General features: G+C 39.9%; 1 protein-coding gene across 10 annotated transcripts in view; it reads left to right on the top strand.

The window, feature by feature from the left end:
• The window catches only part of RALGAPB (Ral GTPase activating protein non-catalytic subunit beta), an 83,532-nt gene extending 70,216 nt beyond the window's left edge, over window positions 1-13,316 (top strand). For all 10 annotated transcript variants that reach the window (XM_041732711.1, XM_041732707.1, XM_041732706.1 and 7 more), the window contains 5 exons: window positions 549-685; window positions 4,803-4,911; window positions 5,706-5,784; window positions 8,156-8,304; window positions 9,206-13,316. In XM_041732711.1, the coding sequence (XP_041588645.1) occupies window positions 549-685; window positions 4,803-4,911; window positions 5,706-5,784; window positions 8,156-8,304; window positions 9,206-9,399 (668 nt within the window). In that variant the 3' untranslated portion in view covers window positions 9,400-13,316. The remainder of the gene's footprint in view (window positions 1-548; window positions 686-4,802; window positions 4,912-5,705; window positions 5,785-8,155; window positions 8,305-9,205) is intronic.
• Window positions 13,317-14,611: the final 1,295 nt, after the last annotated feature.

Raw genomic sequence — 14,611 nt, 5'->3', positions numbered from 1 at the left:
GCCCCTGCTCGGACTCAACCTCCTCCTGTTTCTTGAGATTTGTCTTTGTTTTTGTTTTTTCTGACTCTGTGTGTTTGTCTGTAACCAGATCACTTCTTAATCACAAGGACTAGGTCCTCTGTAGCTTTGGAATGCCCCAGTGCCACTTGGTACCATGCCACATGTTTGAATATGTAATCAAAATAATTAAGAGAATGACAGGTGGCTTATATTCTGCATCTGAAAAGTCTAAATATTTTCTAGTCTTACCTCCGTTTTTCTGTAGTGCAGGAGCTGGCAAACTATGGCACATAGGCCAAAATCAGAACACTAAGTACAGTTCTTACATTCTTAAGGTGTTATAAATAAAATACAAAGAATGTGCATTAGAGACCTACATAACCAGCAAAGCCTAAAATATTTACTGACCCATTATAGAAAAATTTCACCAACCTTTTGTCTAGAAGCAATGCTTCTCCTAAGTGACTTAGGTTAAACTGTTAGCATAATTAGTTGAAACACTTCTCTAAAGAAGTAGTAAATATAATTTTTTTTTCTTTTCCCTATAGCCGATTCATTAGAAAGTAACATCTCGGACCAAGATAGTGATTCAAATATGGATCTTATGCCTGGAATTCTGAAACAGCCATCCCTGACACTTGAGCTTTTCCCTAATCACACAGACAATCTTAATTCCTCACAGCGGGTAAGTAACTTTGTTGATACAGTTCTAAAAATTTGTCATGAATTGGGGGTAATTATAGAATCATGCTTTAAATCAAGCTTTTAACTGTAACATAAAGAACAATGATAGCAGTACTGATTCATTAGTAACTTAAGTTTTGCCTTTGTGTGTGTTTTTTTTTTTTTTTTAGTATCTTAAGTTTTTTAAATCAAATTCTTACAATTTTCTTTTTTTTCAGCTTGCAACAAATAGGTCATTCCAAGATAGCCTCTCGTGGTTTCCTTGATTTAGCCATTCTGGTACCATGCTTAGGTCTCTCACCCATTCCTTCTCAGGCCTACACTTTTATTTGGTCCCTGAAATACACATTGAAGGTACAACAGTGATGGGCACCTGGTGGTGGCTTAGTCAGTTAAATGTCTGCATTAGGCTCAGGTCATTATAATGATTAGGGTCCTGGGGTCGAGTCCAGGGTTGAGCTCCTTACTCAGCAGGGAGTCTGCGTCTCCCTCTCCCCCTCTCTCACTTGTGCATACATTCTCTCTTTCTCTCTTTCAAATTAATCTTTTTTAAAAAATGGTACAACAGCAGCTATACATTCCACGTCTTTAATCATGTAACATTCAACTTAAACAAGTCTGCTCTATACAAATGGTAGCACTTTGGAGACTAGCCCAGTGTATGAATAGACACACTAAGTGAGGCACACAGCAGCCACCACAAGAAGGGAGTATTTTACTTTTATACTTTTTTTCTTGCCATATCAGTAGATATTATTTTTGTTTTGTCTTTATTTTTGTTTTCTCCTCATGTTAGCTCTTCCTTCCTACTGGAAAGTGGACGAGTGATAGCAAGAGTATAAGATCATTTCATAAATGTGGGAAGATTGATTTATAACACAATAAGAAAGGCAAAAGAAGTGTAAACTTGATTGAACCATTCTTTGATTTTATAGGATTTTTAATTTGGCTCTTCAACAGTGAAAGTTGTTTTTAACATAATACAGTTGACTCTTGAACAATAGGGGTTTAAATTGCGAAGGTTCATGGGATCCCTGGGTGGCTCAGCAGTTTAGTGCCTGCCTTCAGCCCAGGGCATGATCGTGGAGTCCTGGGATTGAGTTCTGCATTGGGCTCCTTGCATGGAGCCTGCTTCTCCCTCTGCCTGTATCTCTCTGACTCTCTCTCTGTCTATGTCTCTCATGAATAAATAATAAAATAAAATAAAATAAATTGCGTAGGTCCAGACATCTGTGTTTTTACAATAAATACAGTACAGTAAATGTATTTTCCTTATGTTTTTCTTAAATATTTTCTTTTCTCTAGCTTTACAGCACATAATACATCTAATATACAAAATATGTGTTAATCAACTATGTTATTGATAAGACTTCTTTCTGGTCAACAATAGGCTGGATCAACACCTCCAGCCCCTGCATTGTTCAAGGATCAACACACACACACACACACATTTATACATATGTGTATATATGCACTTGAGAGAGAATACAGAAATATTCACCTTTAAAATTAATATAGTAAAAGTAGAAAAGTAGTTAAGTTGTTTAAGACTTTCTGAAGTAACTGATTTTGAAAATCAGAAACTGCTATATTTAGAAGGTTTCATAGAATATAGTTTGGAGATGAACATGTCTATGTAGGGTGGTAATGTAGGATTTCAGCCAGATCTAATGTTCAGTGATTGGTGGGCCTTGTACTCATTTTCTGAATGTCAGTATGGTTATTCCTTAAAATCCAAAATCTTTAAAGCACCGTATTTTTATTATTTATACTTTGTAGACTGCTACTAACCTTTAAAATAAACGTATTTTATCAGCAAAAATGAGTTTACTCAAGAATAGCAGAGAATTGCAACTGGGGACATATAAGCTATGGCAAAACTATTGGCAAGTCCTGCAAATAAAGGAGAGGAACATCGTTTTATGAAGAAGGAGGAAGAAGTTGGGAGGGGTTGTTCTGAGTGAAAGTCATTGGAGGAAAGCAAGAGTTCAGGATGGGAATGACCAAGGTCTCTCATTGACTGAGTTGCAGAAGATTCCATGTACATCTTTTTGTGGTGGGGCTATAATTGATGGTTCTTTCCTGTTGATGATTCTTTTCTTAGGGTCTGTAATTGATGGTTCTTCACGTAATTGCCATTGGGTGGTACAGCTCCTTTTTCTAGCCTACCTACTCCATTTTAGTGAGGTTTCCCTTTACTGATTTCCACACTACTAACTAAAAAAAGAAAAGAAAAGAAAAGAAAATCTCAATAGATACAAAAAAAAGTTGACATAAAACTCAACATTCATTCATGACAAATATTTTCAGCAAACTATCAATAGAAGAGAACTTTCTCAACCTGAGACCGAGCTTTGCTGGAAGCCTAGAGCTAACATTATACTATATAGTATTGTTGACTGCTTTCCCCCTGAATGGAAGACAAAGCAAGGATGTCTGCTCTCACCACTTATATTGGACATGGAGTCCTATACAGGGAAATATGACAAGAAAAAGAATTGATGCATAAGGATCAGAAAGGAGAAGTAATACTGTATGGATTTGCAGATGACATGATCTCTTGCTAGAGATCTCCCCCAGAACTCTTGCCCCAATATGATTTGCTCCTTTGTGTGTGGGCAGAACTTGTGAACACAATTTATCCTGTGCTTATGTTACATTATACAGCTAAAGGGATTCTGTGGATATAATTATTAAAGTTACTTTGATTTAATAAAAAGGAGATTACCCAGGTATGCCTGACCTAATCACAGAAGCCCTTTATATTTAGGGCTGAAGTTGAGATTCAAAGCTGATTAGGAGCCATGCTAAGAAAATGGTCTCTGAGTGTGACTGGTGTCTGCCAGTCAGTTTGGGGAAGATCTTTTAGTCACAGTCATTTTCTGTGACTGTCAGAACACAAATAGAATTGGAAACAAGAATCTAAGGGAATTGCCATGGTCTCTGGTCATCTGCTAAACACAGGTATATTTCTGTGCTAATAAGGCAGTTTTGTTTTTAAAATTCAGCTTAGAGATGAGATTCTACCTTCTGTACACATAGCTTTGTTTAGGACTTTTGCATAAACTCATTCCTGCTGCATGCCCTCAAAGTGGTGAGGCTCAGAGTGCTAAAGGGGAGCCACAGAGTCCTGCTAGCTCTTCAGAGAGACTTCAAGCCAATTGGTGGGCAGGGAAACCAGAAACAAACACTGTGACAGTAAAGAGATAAGTAACTCTTTTTTTCTTTCTGTTGACAAAAAAAGTGACTTTTTTGGCCTAGATTGTAGTAGGAAATTTCTGACCTAGAAATGAGAACTAGAAGTAACTTGCTGATGGGACATTTTAGAGGTTAGGATCCCCAGGCAAACCAGTAACGTTGTGATGAACTGATGAAGAAAGCATTCTGCTTGCTGGCCAGAGATAGACTCAAATCCTTTGATCTCACATGATCTCATTAAGACATTGTCCATAAATTTTTTAAAAGATTTTGTTTATTCATTTATTTTTTTTTTAATTTTTATTTATTTATGATAGTCACACAGAGAGAGAGAGAGGCAGAGACACAGGCAGAGGGATAAGCAGGCTCCATGCACCGGGAGCCTGACGTGGGATTCGATTCCGGGTCTCCAGGATCGCGCCCTGGGCCAAAGGCAGGCGCCAAACCGCTGCGCCACCCAGGGATCCCTTATTCATTTATTTTAGAGAAAGAGTGTGCACACACAAGTGGGTAGAGGGGCAAAAGGAGAGGGAGAAAATCTCCAGCAAACATAGGGCTCGATCCCACAAACCGAAGGTCAGGACCTGAGCCGAAACCAAGAATCAGATGCCCAACCAACTGAGCCACACAGGCACCCTGCCCACAAATTTTATTTTTATTAATGGAAATTATAATTGGTCAATATTCCTTATTTTCCTTTCGGAATTTAAGACCTTCATTTCTTTGTTCTAGTTTGAGACTTGATAAACAGAGGAGTCAAAGAGCTTTTTTGCAAATATATTTCACTTTTTTCCTGAAGTGATATCCCATGGCCTGATACATCACTGGACAACTTGAATATGTGGTTGGGTAGTTTTATTAAGCCACTTCTTTTTTTCCCCTCCCCCTTCTCCTTTTCTGCTTTTCTCTACCTCATATAGCTTAGTCCCAGTTCCAGAATGAAGAAGCTGCCTCAGGGTCGCCCTGTGCCTCCCCTTGGACCTGAGACAAGAGTTTCTGTAGTCTGGGTGGAACGCTATGATGATATAGGTACTGTGTAAAGACTTTGTCTATTATAGAATGACAAATACTTGCTGAATATGTGGGGAGAGGCAGCACAGTTGTGGTATAGTGACCAGAAGCTGGGGTTGGAGTTCAGCAAGCCTGGGTTGGCAACCTGGCTCTGCCCCTCACTCAATTTCTTTAAGCCTTAAATTACTCATCTATTAAATAGAGACACTCATGGCACCTCCTGCTTGTGATAATTTGATGGAGACTAGTGGATGTAAGTGGATATAAAACTTTTAGCTATTCTTGATATCACAGTGAATAGCTTGTTGCCAGTTGGTCCCTCTCCATGTAGCCCCTGGTCTTCCCAGGTCTTCTGGAAAGGGGAAGAGGGAACACTTCCCTCACCTCTGCATGAACCCTACTGTCTAGTTCTGGTATAAAGATTAATTTGTCTTTAGGAATTCTGCTATGGATAAGTTTCTCGTGATTTTTATGTAAGCAACATAAGAGCATTAGAAGTGTATACTTAACCTAAAAATCACATCCAGGTCAGGGTTTTTGGACAAGTGTGATTGTTGCTTTCCAACTAAGCCCTCAAAGGCCACAGATCATGTTCTGTAAAAACTCAGCTTTAGATGAACTTAGCTAAAATATGTCTTGAGGGAGATTTCTTCTTGGTGAGGAATGGTTAGGATTATGTATTTTAAGGATACCGTAATCCATATATTTATTGCACCCTTATATAAAGAGATTAGGAAGTTAGATTTCATACTATTTATTTTGGAAATATGAGGGAGATATGAATTGTTACTGTTACTGTTACTTTCTTCCAGAGAACTTTCCCCTCTCAGACCTGCTGACAGAGATCAGTACTGGTGTGGAAACTACTGCAAACAGCAGCACTTCTCTGAGGTACACTCTGTTTGCCTGAGGCTGATCAGCATGTCTTTAAGCATGGAGAAACCTACTTGTTACAATGTGCCAGTTGTGGTTACATAAAGAAAGACATAAGGAAACAAGAGGGATGAAGGAAATAGGAAATAAACATAGGGGGGAAAAATCAAAGAAGTTGGTAGATACATGCACAAGGTGATAAATTAGCAAGTATTTTTAAATGGCATCATTACTGTTGTACATTTATCTGCAGCAGAGAGAAAAATGAGTAAATGTAAGCAGGTAAATGTTAACCATAGTAACAGCAGTATTAGAAGTAATAGAGTTAAATTGGTCAAAACATTCTGGATAGTTGAAATATCCTAGTTAAATGAGCTATTTAATGGAAATAGATAAAATGTAATACTAACTATATTATAGTGGTATGATTCCTATTTTAGCTGCCCATGCAAAAAAAGGATATAAGAGAATAGTTGGATTCAGATTAGTAACAATGTATCATTAAATAATTAAATGAGCTATTTAATGGAGATAGATAAAATGTAATACTAACTATATTATAGTGGTATGATTCCTATTTTAGCTGCCCATGCAAAAAAAGGATATAAGAAGAGAATAGTTGGATTCAGATTAGTAACAATGTATCTCTTTAGGCTTTATAGTTTCAAGGCTTTTTGCTTGCTTGCTTTTGGTTTAAACAAATATTTTAAAACAACCCAAGAGAGGTACCATTATCATCTCTGTTTTACAAATGGAATGAAATAGGCTCAATAGAGATTATTCTTCAGTATCACACATTCAGTAAATGAAAGTGATCTGAACTCACTCAGGCTTTTGACCCCAGATGCCAACCTTACTTTGTACAGCAGAGAGCTACCTTTGATATCAAGCTACATGATCTGATTTGTATTGCATGTAAGATGAATTTGTTCTTAACATCATTAGATTATTGTCACAGAATTGAAGTAAAGATGGTTTATTTTAACAACATATTTTTAAATTTCCCGAAAAGGAGAAGTCATTCTTAAAACTTAGGTGTTTTTTTCTGTTGAAGTATTTTAAAGCAAGTTGCAGGAGATCCTAACATTTTAAATATTAGTCTGCATTTCTGAAAAGTAAAAACACTTTTCAGATAGACAAAGATAACATTATCACAGTAGTAAAATTAGTAAGCATTCCTTAATTCTATCTAGTAACCAGTTCATATAAGAATTTCTCCATTTTTCCTAAAATACCCTTTAGAGTTGGTTTGTTCAAACCAGAATCCACTCCATCTGATGTTAATATGGCTTCAGTCTCTTTCACCCCAGAACAGCCCTTTTTGTCTTTTTTTTCCTCCATAATGCTGACTTGCTGAAGAGACTAGAGTAATTCTTGAGGTAGACTTCTCCAGAACTAGTTTGGAAGAAAACTTTGAAGTGTCTTGTGTTGGTGGTAGTAGTGTTACTGTTTCAGTCTTTTTAAGTCAAAAGTTATAATAATATGACTAGCCTGTAAAAATCGTATTTTGTTGGTAGATTGGCAAAAGTCAAGAATTTGTCTTGGTGACAAAATTAACTAAAAGACTGACTTTTATACAACATACTGAAAATTGACTCAATGTTGCTTTGGCCAGAATCACTTTACCTATATAGAACAGAAGCATTGTATTGAAAGCAAAAAACAAGAAATGCCAACATGTAGCAAGTATCACAGAGTAATAACATGGGTACCTCTAGATGCAGTGACATATCCCTGAGCATGATGTGTGTCTCAGTCTTCTAAAGGTACAGTTTTGACATCAGCACCCATTACCTACTCAAAAGCTTTGGCCCTGCCAAGATGTAGCCATTTATTACCTCTGCTAAGGAGGACATTTTCAGCTGGCTCAGACTAATGAGCCTAACTTCCTCCCCCAACCCCTGAACAAAAATTACATTAGAGAGTCCCATAATGGGACCTAAACTATATTCCCACTTGTGCTCTGAGATTCCATTGTTGGCTCTGGTGGAATTCCCTACACCCTGGCCACTCCCACTTTGGTTCCCTATAAGGAGGAACTCTGTGAAAGTCCCATAGCTGGTTGCTAGATTCATAGCTCCCAGACAGATTCCTCTGTGTTTCCTTCCACCCTGTATCCCTAGTGGCTTTAAAACACATTTTTTTTAGCCCCTTTCTTGTCAGTTTGGAAAGCCTAGCAGCAGTGATGGGCATTTAGGGCTAAGTGTTGGTAGAGGTGGGAGTGGGAGCAGCAACATGGACTCCCAGAAATAAGATTCTGAGCAGACTGTGACACATTGGCTCTTACAGACTACATCAGGCTTGGCATCAAGCGTCCTTAATTTTCTTACATGGTATGTGGGGGACTTAAGCTTTTATATGTCTGGGTGAAAAGTTTTCTTTTCTTAAGATCTACCACTCTTGAAAAAGAAGTTCCTGTCATCTTTATCCACCCTTTAAACACTGGATTATTCCGGATAAAAATTCAAGGAGCCACTGGAAAATTTAACATGGTCATCCCGCTCGTGGATGGGATGATTGTCAGCAGACGAGCACTTGGTAAGGTCTTCATATATTGCTGAAGAGTTAAGATTTCTCAGTTTTTTATTTACTTGTGTTTGTTTAAACATTCTTATGAACCAAGAAGAAGTAGAAATAAGGAAATGGTGATATTAATAGATACTACATATAGATAATGCTATAGTTCTTGTTAAATAAGAAGCATATTTTATGAGACAGACGCCTGGGTGGCTCAGTGGTTGAGCATCTGCCTTTGGCTCAGGGCATGATCCTGGAGATCCCAGGATCAAGTACTGCATTGGGCTCCCTGCATGGAGCCTGCTTCTCCCTCTGCCTGTGTCTCTGCCTCTCTCTCTGTGTCTCTCATGAATAAATAAATAAAATCTTTAAAAAACAAAGCATATTTTATTCTAAATTTGCTTTATCTACTTAAGTACAAATAGAACTACGATTCGCAAACTTCCAGGCCTGGAAAATGCAGATAGCTGTTTATAATCCAGGACAATTAGAAATGGGTTGTCAGAACAGACTTTTGCTTGTTTTTCCTTGTCATTGTGTATTTCTTGCAGTCTTGTTGCAGTGTTGTCCTTCTCTCTGGAGATGGGGAGTTTTGCAAATGGAATGAAATAGGTTTGACCTTGAAGGGGAGAGTAGTTCACTTGAAAACTGATAGTTCGGGCAGCCTGGGTGGCTTAGCGGTTTAGTGCTGCCTTCAGCCCAGGGGGTGATCCTGGAGACCCGGGATCGAGTCCCATGTCGGGCTCCCTGCATGGAGCCTGCTTCTCCCTCTGCCTGTGTGTGTCTGTGTGTCTGTGTGTCTGTCTATGTGTCTCTCTCTCTGTGTCTCTCTCATGAATAAGGTCTTTAAAAAAAAAAGCGACTGATAGTTCACCTAGATGGTTAGTTATTCATGTTGATTTTAATACCCTCTGTTTTCAAGGTTTTCTGGTGAGGCAGACTGTAATTAATATTTGTAGAAGAAAGAGACTGGAGAGTGACTCCTACAGTCCACCACATGTCCGCCGGAAACAGAAAATCACCGATATCGTCAACAAGTACCGGAACAAGCAGTTGGAGCCAGAGTTTTATACTTCACTTTTCCAGGAGGTTGGACTCAAGAACTGCTCTTCTTAGACACTGTCTGTCTAGGACTATTGAACTCCAGTTTGGGGCTATGATATCAGAGCAAAACAATTTGATAGGTGATCACTGTAAAAAAGACAAACAAATCACTCCCCAAGAGCTTACTGTTTAATCACCAGAATAGAAGAAACACATTATAAACCCATTTGATAGAAGACTTTCGGCTTTCTAGTGAAATGGGCTCCCAGACACAATCATATTCCTGCTGGTAATGATGATATACATTTTAGCCATAAACTTTCTTTTAAAAGCGACAATTTTAGTTAAATATAAGCCTTTTGAGGAGAAAGGCTTTATGCATCTCAGTTAAACACGTGCATTGGTAGTATCAAATTTGCAAATTAGAAGTTGAAGATAGTTTTATACTTCACTTTTTAGGAGGTTATGTTCAGAATTAAAATCTGTCTCAGAATCTTCCAGGACATTTAAAGATTCATACTGGTGATAGCATGGAGGAGAAGGAAAGAAATCTCAGCTTTCTGCTCACTTGTAAGTCCATTTGTCGTCCAACTGTCCAACTGACAGAAACAAACATATATGTGTTTTGTTTAGATAAGAAGCCTGACATTAAAATATTTCATGTTTCCTCTCCACATTTCACAAAGTTATCCTCATTACTGCACAGATCTATCTGAAGGCCTCAGTTTCTGGGCAACCCAGGAGCAGATCTAAAATGGAGGCTCCGCCCTGTCCTTTTACGGCGACACAGGTGGCGTTTGTGGGTTAGCAGTTGTAAGACGACAGCAGTGATGCCTCCACTCTCTCCTTTGCTGTGTGGCTTGGGGACATGATGATAGGTTAAACATTCATAATTCCTTGGTAATTTCTTGGTTAAATTTTGAGAAATGTAGACTCACAACAAGAGTTGAAAATTATTTGGTTTCATCCATTGTCTCTTATTTTAGGACCAAGCAGGAAACTGCAGTAGTTTATGAAGGATTCTAATTTGGGGTTCAGGAAATAGCCTCTCAATTCTACTAATTCAGATCTCTCCCAGAGAGCTACTGGATTTTATCATAATTGACAAACGTTAGTGACCACCCCTCAGGTGGCTACTGTTAAAAATGGCTGTTGTCATGTTTTTTGGACTTTTCAGCTGAAGGCACAACAAAATCCCTGCCTGGGTTTTGGAAATACTTCTGTTACCTCGCTGCTACTTTTCTGCCAGGGATATATGTTTTGAGGTGGCCAGACCCAGAACAACCTTCCAAGGATTCCTGTTACAGTGCTAAGAGTATACACTGCTCATTTCTCCTATTCTTATATGCTTTCTTCTTTATTAAGATTATTTTATGTTAAGAAAGTAAGTGACATCTGAAGTCCAAAGAGGAGTGCTCACAGCTGTGTTAGGAGTGGTCTCCCTATGTGAACTCTGTTGTCAATAGACTATAGGTCAGGGCTGCAATGGTGTGTTTCATTTGACGTTTGGGGATTTTAACATTAGAGGGTGGGGGATAATGTAGGGCCTAGCTCCCTGTGCAGATATTTCTATTCCAAAAGTATGTATTTTGTCATCTGTGAGCAAGAAATGTGGGTGTTATAGCACCTCTTGGTTTTAAGTTTGCTGTACCCTTTTCATCATGTTTGTTTTAAGCTCAGGTAAAGGTTACCTCCTCCTTCTAAGACTCCAGTTTCCATTCAGGGTATGATATTATTGAGTAATTGATTTTCTTTTTACTCTGGGCAATAAATCAATGTTTCCAGATGGTAGCATGGAGGCAGGGGGTATATGATAAAGAGGAGCAAACTCTACCCTAAAAATATTTTTACTAATTCAGCAGGTATAAGGTGAAGTTTAACAACTTTCATGGAAATTCCAGATTGACATTTCAAGGGAAAAATGGTCCCTTTTTATAGTGGAAATGAACAAAGAAGGCTTAAATTGATATGCAACTTACAACATTCCAGAGGTTAAAAATAACTGATGTAGGTGTATTTCCTTGGTGTGATTCTTCGGATAGAACTTTTACCTTTAGCATAATTTTACTGTCAGCAAAATGTACTGTGATGTGCGTGTTGAGGGTAGGCCTCCTGACCCTTCAGTTTGCTCTAATTTCTGGCAACTCTTTGTAATTCTCATAACTGATGAGTGAATAACTGTGTTGAATGCAGTTTGTAATCTAGAAGCTTGTGCTCTCCCAGGGAAAGAGGGATCGATTCAGAGCTGTGCAGCCCCTGGAGGCACGAGACCCCAGTGTGTACAGTACAAACAGAGTATAGGGTACATATACCTCGTGAGGTGCTCTTTCCTTCTACCCAAAATAACATTCACCTACGGAGGGAGTGCAGTAAGAACCCTTGGAAACTTTCATTAGTATGGGTTTGAGTATATGGTCACTAAGTTCACCCAACTGCCTTTGTTAAAAATCATGTTGAGTAGAATAATGCCAGAGGAGCATATTTAGTCCCTAGTTACAACCTTTAGTAGTCCACTTGATAAATTTGCTAGCATGTATTCTTAACCTTTGAAGGGAAGCCAGGACCATTTTGGTCTGTGGCTTTTAAACATTGTCGTTGCTGCATGTGACAGGAGTATCGGGATGGATGAGTGTGGCATTTGGTGACAGGGAAAGCATTACCCAAGGGACAGAGACAGGTAGCCCCTCAGAGTCCTTTTTACAATTTGGGAGATGGGGGCTTTCTTCCTCCTTTCTGGTTGGGAGCACTGATGACAATGAGGAGGCTTTGCCTTTTCTCGGTCAGCCAGCTCCCACTTGTGTTCTGTGCTTCCTCCTAAGACCTCCTCCTACCTAGCATTGGCCCTCTGAAAGGAATAGTTATGTGTCAGGTTCACCCCCTCCTGCTCTGGCCATACACCCATGCACATGCATGCTGTCCTCCATTTCCAGGTCCTCGATTTCAGGGCAGCCCATTCTCCTCTGGACTCACTCCTAAATACAAAAGACCTACATCTTTGGCCAGTAATGTCAGTTGCCCACAGGTTGTGTGTATGAGGCCTTTATTAATGGTTACTTTCTACATACTGTGGGGAAGCATTTGTCAGGCTCTGCAGAGTGATTATCAGAGTATAGACGGTCTTTGGGAACATTTATTTCCATTGGAAGGTGGAACTTTACCCAAAGTGGGAATCAGTTTTGCTCAAAGACATGTTTTGTGGTAGATAGTAAAGATGTGTTAGGGGTAATTTGACACTCCTGCTGGCAGTGGTTCTCCATTCAGCATTTTAAAACCCATTCAGGTTATATCTTCCTAAAAAGAATTGATTTCTGTGTTTACATGAAACAGTTAAGTTAAATTCGATGGTCTGTTTTAAGGATTTCCGTGACAGCCTCTTTTCCTGAGATGGAGAGATTGGAGGTAATCCACTCACTCAATGTGGAATCAAACTGTGGGTTCTCAGTAGCTGAAGAAGCCATGTACTGTATAGTGTTTTTCTCAGAGTTTCAACTCATGTTCTTCAGATGCTTTTCTTTTTTTTAATGGTGAGGGAAAAGGTGTAATTTGGGATTCCACAGTGCCTTGCATATAGTAGGCGCCCAATAAATATTTGTTGAAGCAAACCAAGTTTCCCAAGTCCTTGCCTCTTGCAGTGACCAAGAACATCTTTCTCCTCTGAAGGGCTTGGCAGTTGTGGCTAAAAAATAAGCAGTATCATTATTTGCTTGAAATCATATATACAATTTGTATGAATTTCGGTATGTTGCCAAGACATGATCTTTTTCTTATTGTATTTTCTGTAAATATTTCTGGCACTGAACTGTAAAGTAAAGGGGAAGTGTAAATACGAAGGTGTACTCGTGTCCCCTCGCCTCCTGTGTTTTCTCTTCATTGGTTAGGGGGAAAGGCCCAGAGGCTTGTTTGTATTTATGCCGATCCTTTGTCCAGAAGAAGCCCATGGAATATTGAATGTAATACATTTAGTCAATTAAATTTTAAGGAGATTCTTATCTAATAATGTTGTGTGTACTTTTGGTTACAGGCGGGGTTTGATTCCTGCACAGGTATTTCTGATTTACTCTTTCCAGGGCATGTGTACTCTGCTTTGCCTCACCTTCATAATTTAGATCCATGGGTTTTCATGCTGGTTTTGTAGAGTTTCATGGAATATTCAAAATGAGATTGGCTTTTAAAAATAATTTTTAACTGAATTGACATACAGCATTGTATTAGTTTCAGGGTACAACATAGAGCAAGTCATTATTTTTATACATGTCACTATACAAAGTCATTATAGAGCTTGTGTAATGAAAATGCTGTGAACAGAAGCCCAGCATACAGACGCTAGTGTTCACTGGGGGGCTGCTTGCCTGGATCTTAGGAATGTGGAAAGGCCAGCCGTCCTCCTGCCTGCAGATAATCTGGGCTCTGTCAGGGTTAGCAGTCAGGAAAGGAGAGAGACACAGAGGAGGTCATCCTTCCCCCACCCACTGCCCCTGTGAGTAGGGTTGGCTACAGAGGATTCCAGGCAGCATGACTAGCACCTTCCTGTCTACATCACACATGTGTAGGGTGGTTGTATCACTCGAGGGAACAATGATGAGAATTGGTTAGGGTACATACCTCTGCCAAGAGCCGCCCCTCCAGCCTGGCACTGGCTCAATATGATGTTAACATGTAACCCCCTGAACTGCACCTGGAGGCCAGGGCTGGCCTGTAGTTGTGAGTCCATGCCTGTTCTGACCACAGGACCTCTCACTGGTCCTTTGGTGGCCATTGAGACGTCAGCTTGCGCTGATTGCACAATTGGTCCTGTTTGGGGCTCGGCAAGAAAATGTGTGTTCAAGCCTTTCCCACCAGTGCTCCTCAGCCCTTTCTGACCCCACCCCTTTCAGGACCCAGTGTTAAGGGATCTCCCCCACCCCAGCACAAACCACTCCTGGTCTTGGCCTCTGGGCTGAGTGGCACAGCCTACCAAGGCACTGTTCTTGGGCACACGTTCCGATGCCATCTACCCAGGCCTCCTCTTCTGAGGACTCCAATCGTCCCATCACTGAGCTAAGACTCAGCCACTGGCTTCCAAGCTCCAGCTTTCCCCTCCCTCCCACCCCTTCTCTATTTTTCTGTGGCTAGCCTTCCTGCCTTTCTCCCTGAGCTGGTATCTTCCTGTAAGGGGGTCCTTCCTCCCCATGTCTCCCCTAGGTCTACCGCTTGCTTCTTGCAGCTGCTCTGCCAGCCTGGAACTGGGTCTGCCTGACTTTCCAACCTATGCTCCATGAGTTGCTGTAGTGCCAAAATAAGGGCT

Source organism: Vulpes lagopus, chromosome 18, assembly GCF_018345385.1.
Source record: "Vulpes lagopus strain Blue_001 chromosome 18, ASM1834538v1, whole genome shotgun sequence".
NCBI classification, from domain to species: Eukaryota; Metazoa; Chordata; class Mammalia; order Carnivora; family Canidae; genus Vulpes; species Vulpes lagopus.
Note: the sequence above shows the minus strand (reverse complement) of the source record. Positions and strands in the feature narration are given on the sequence as shown.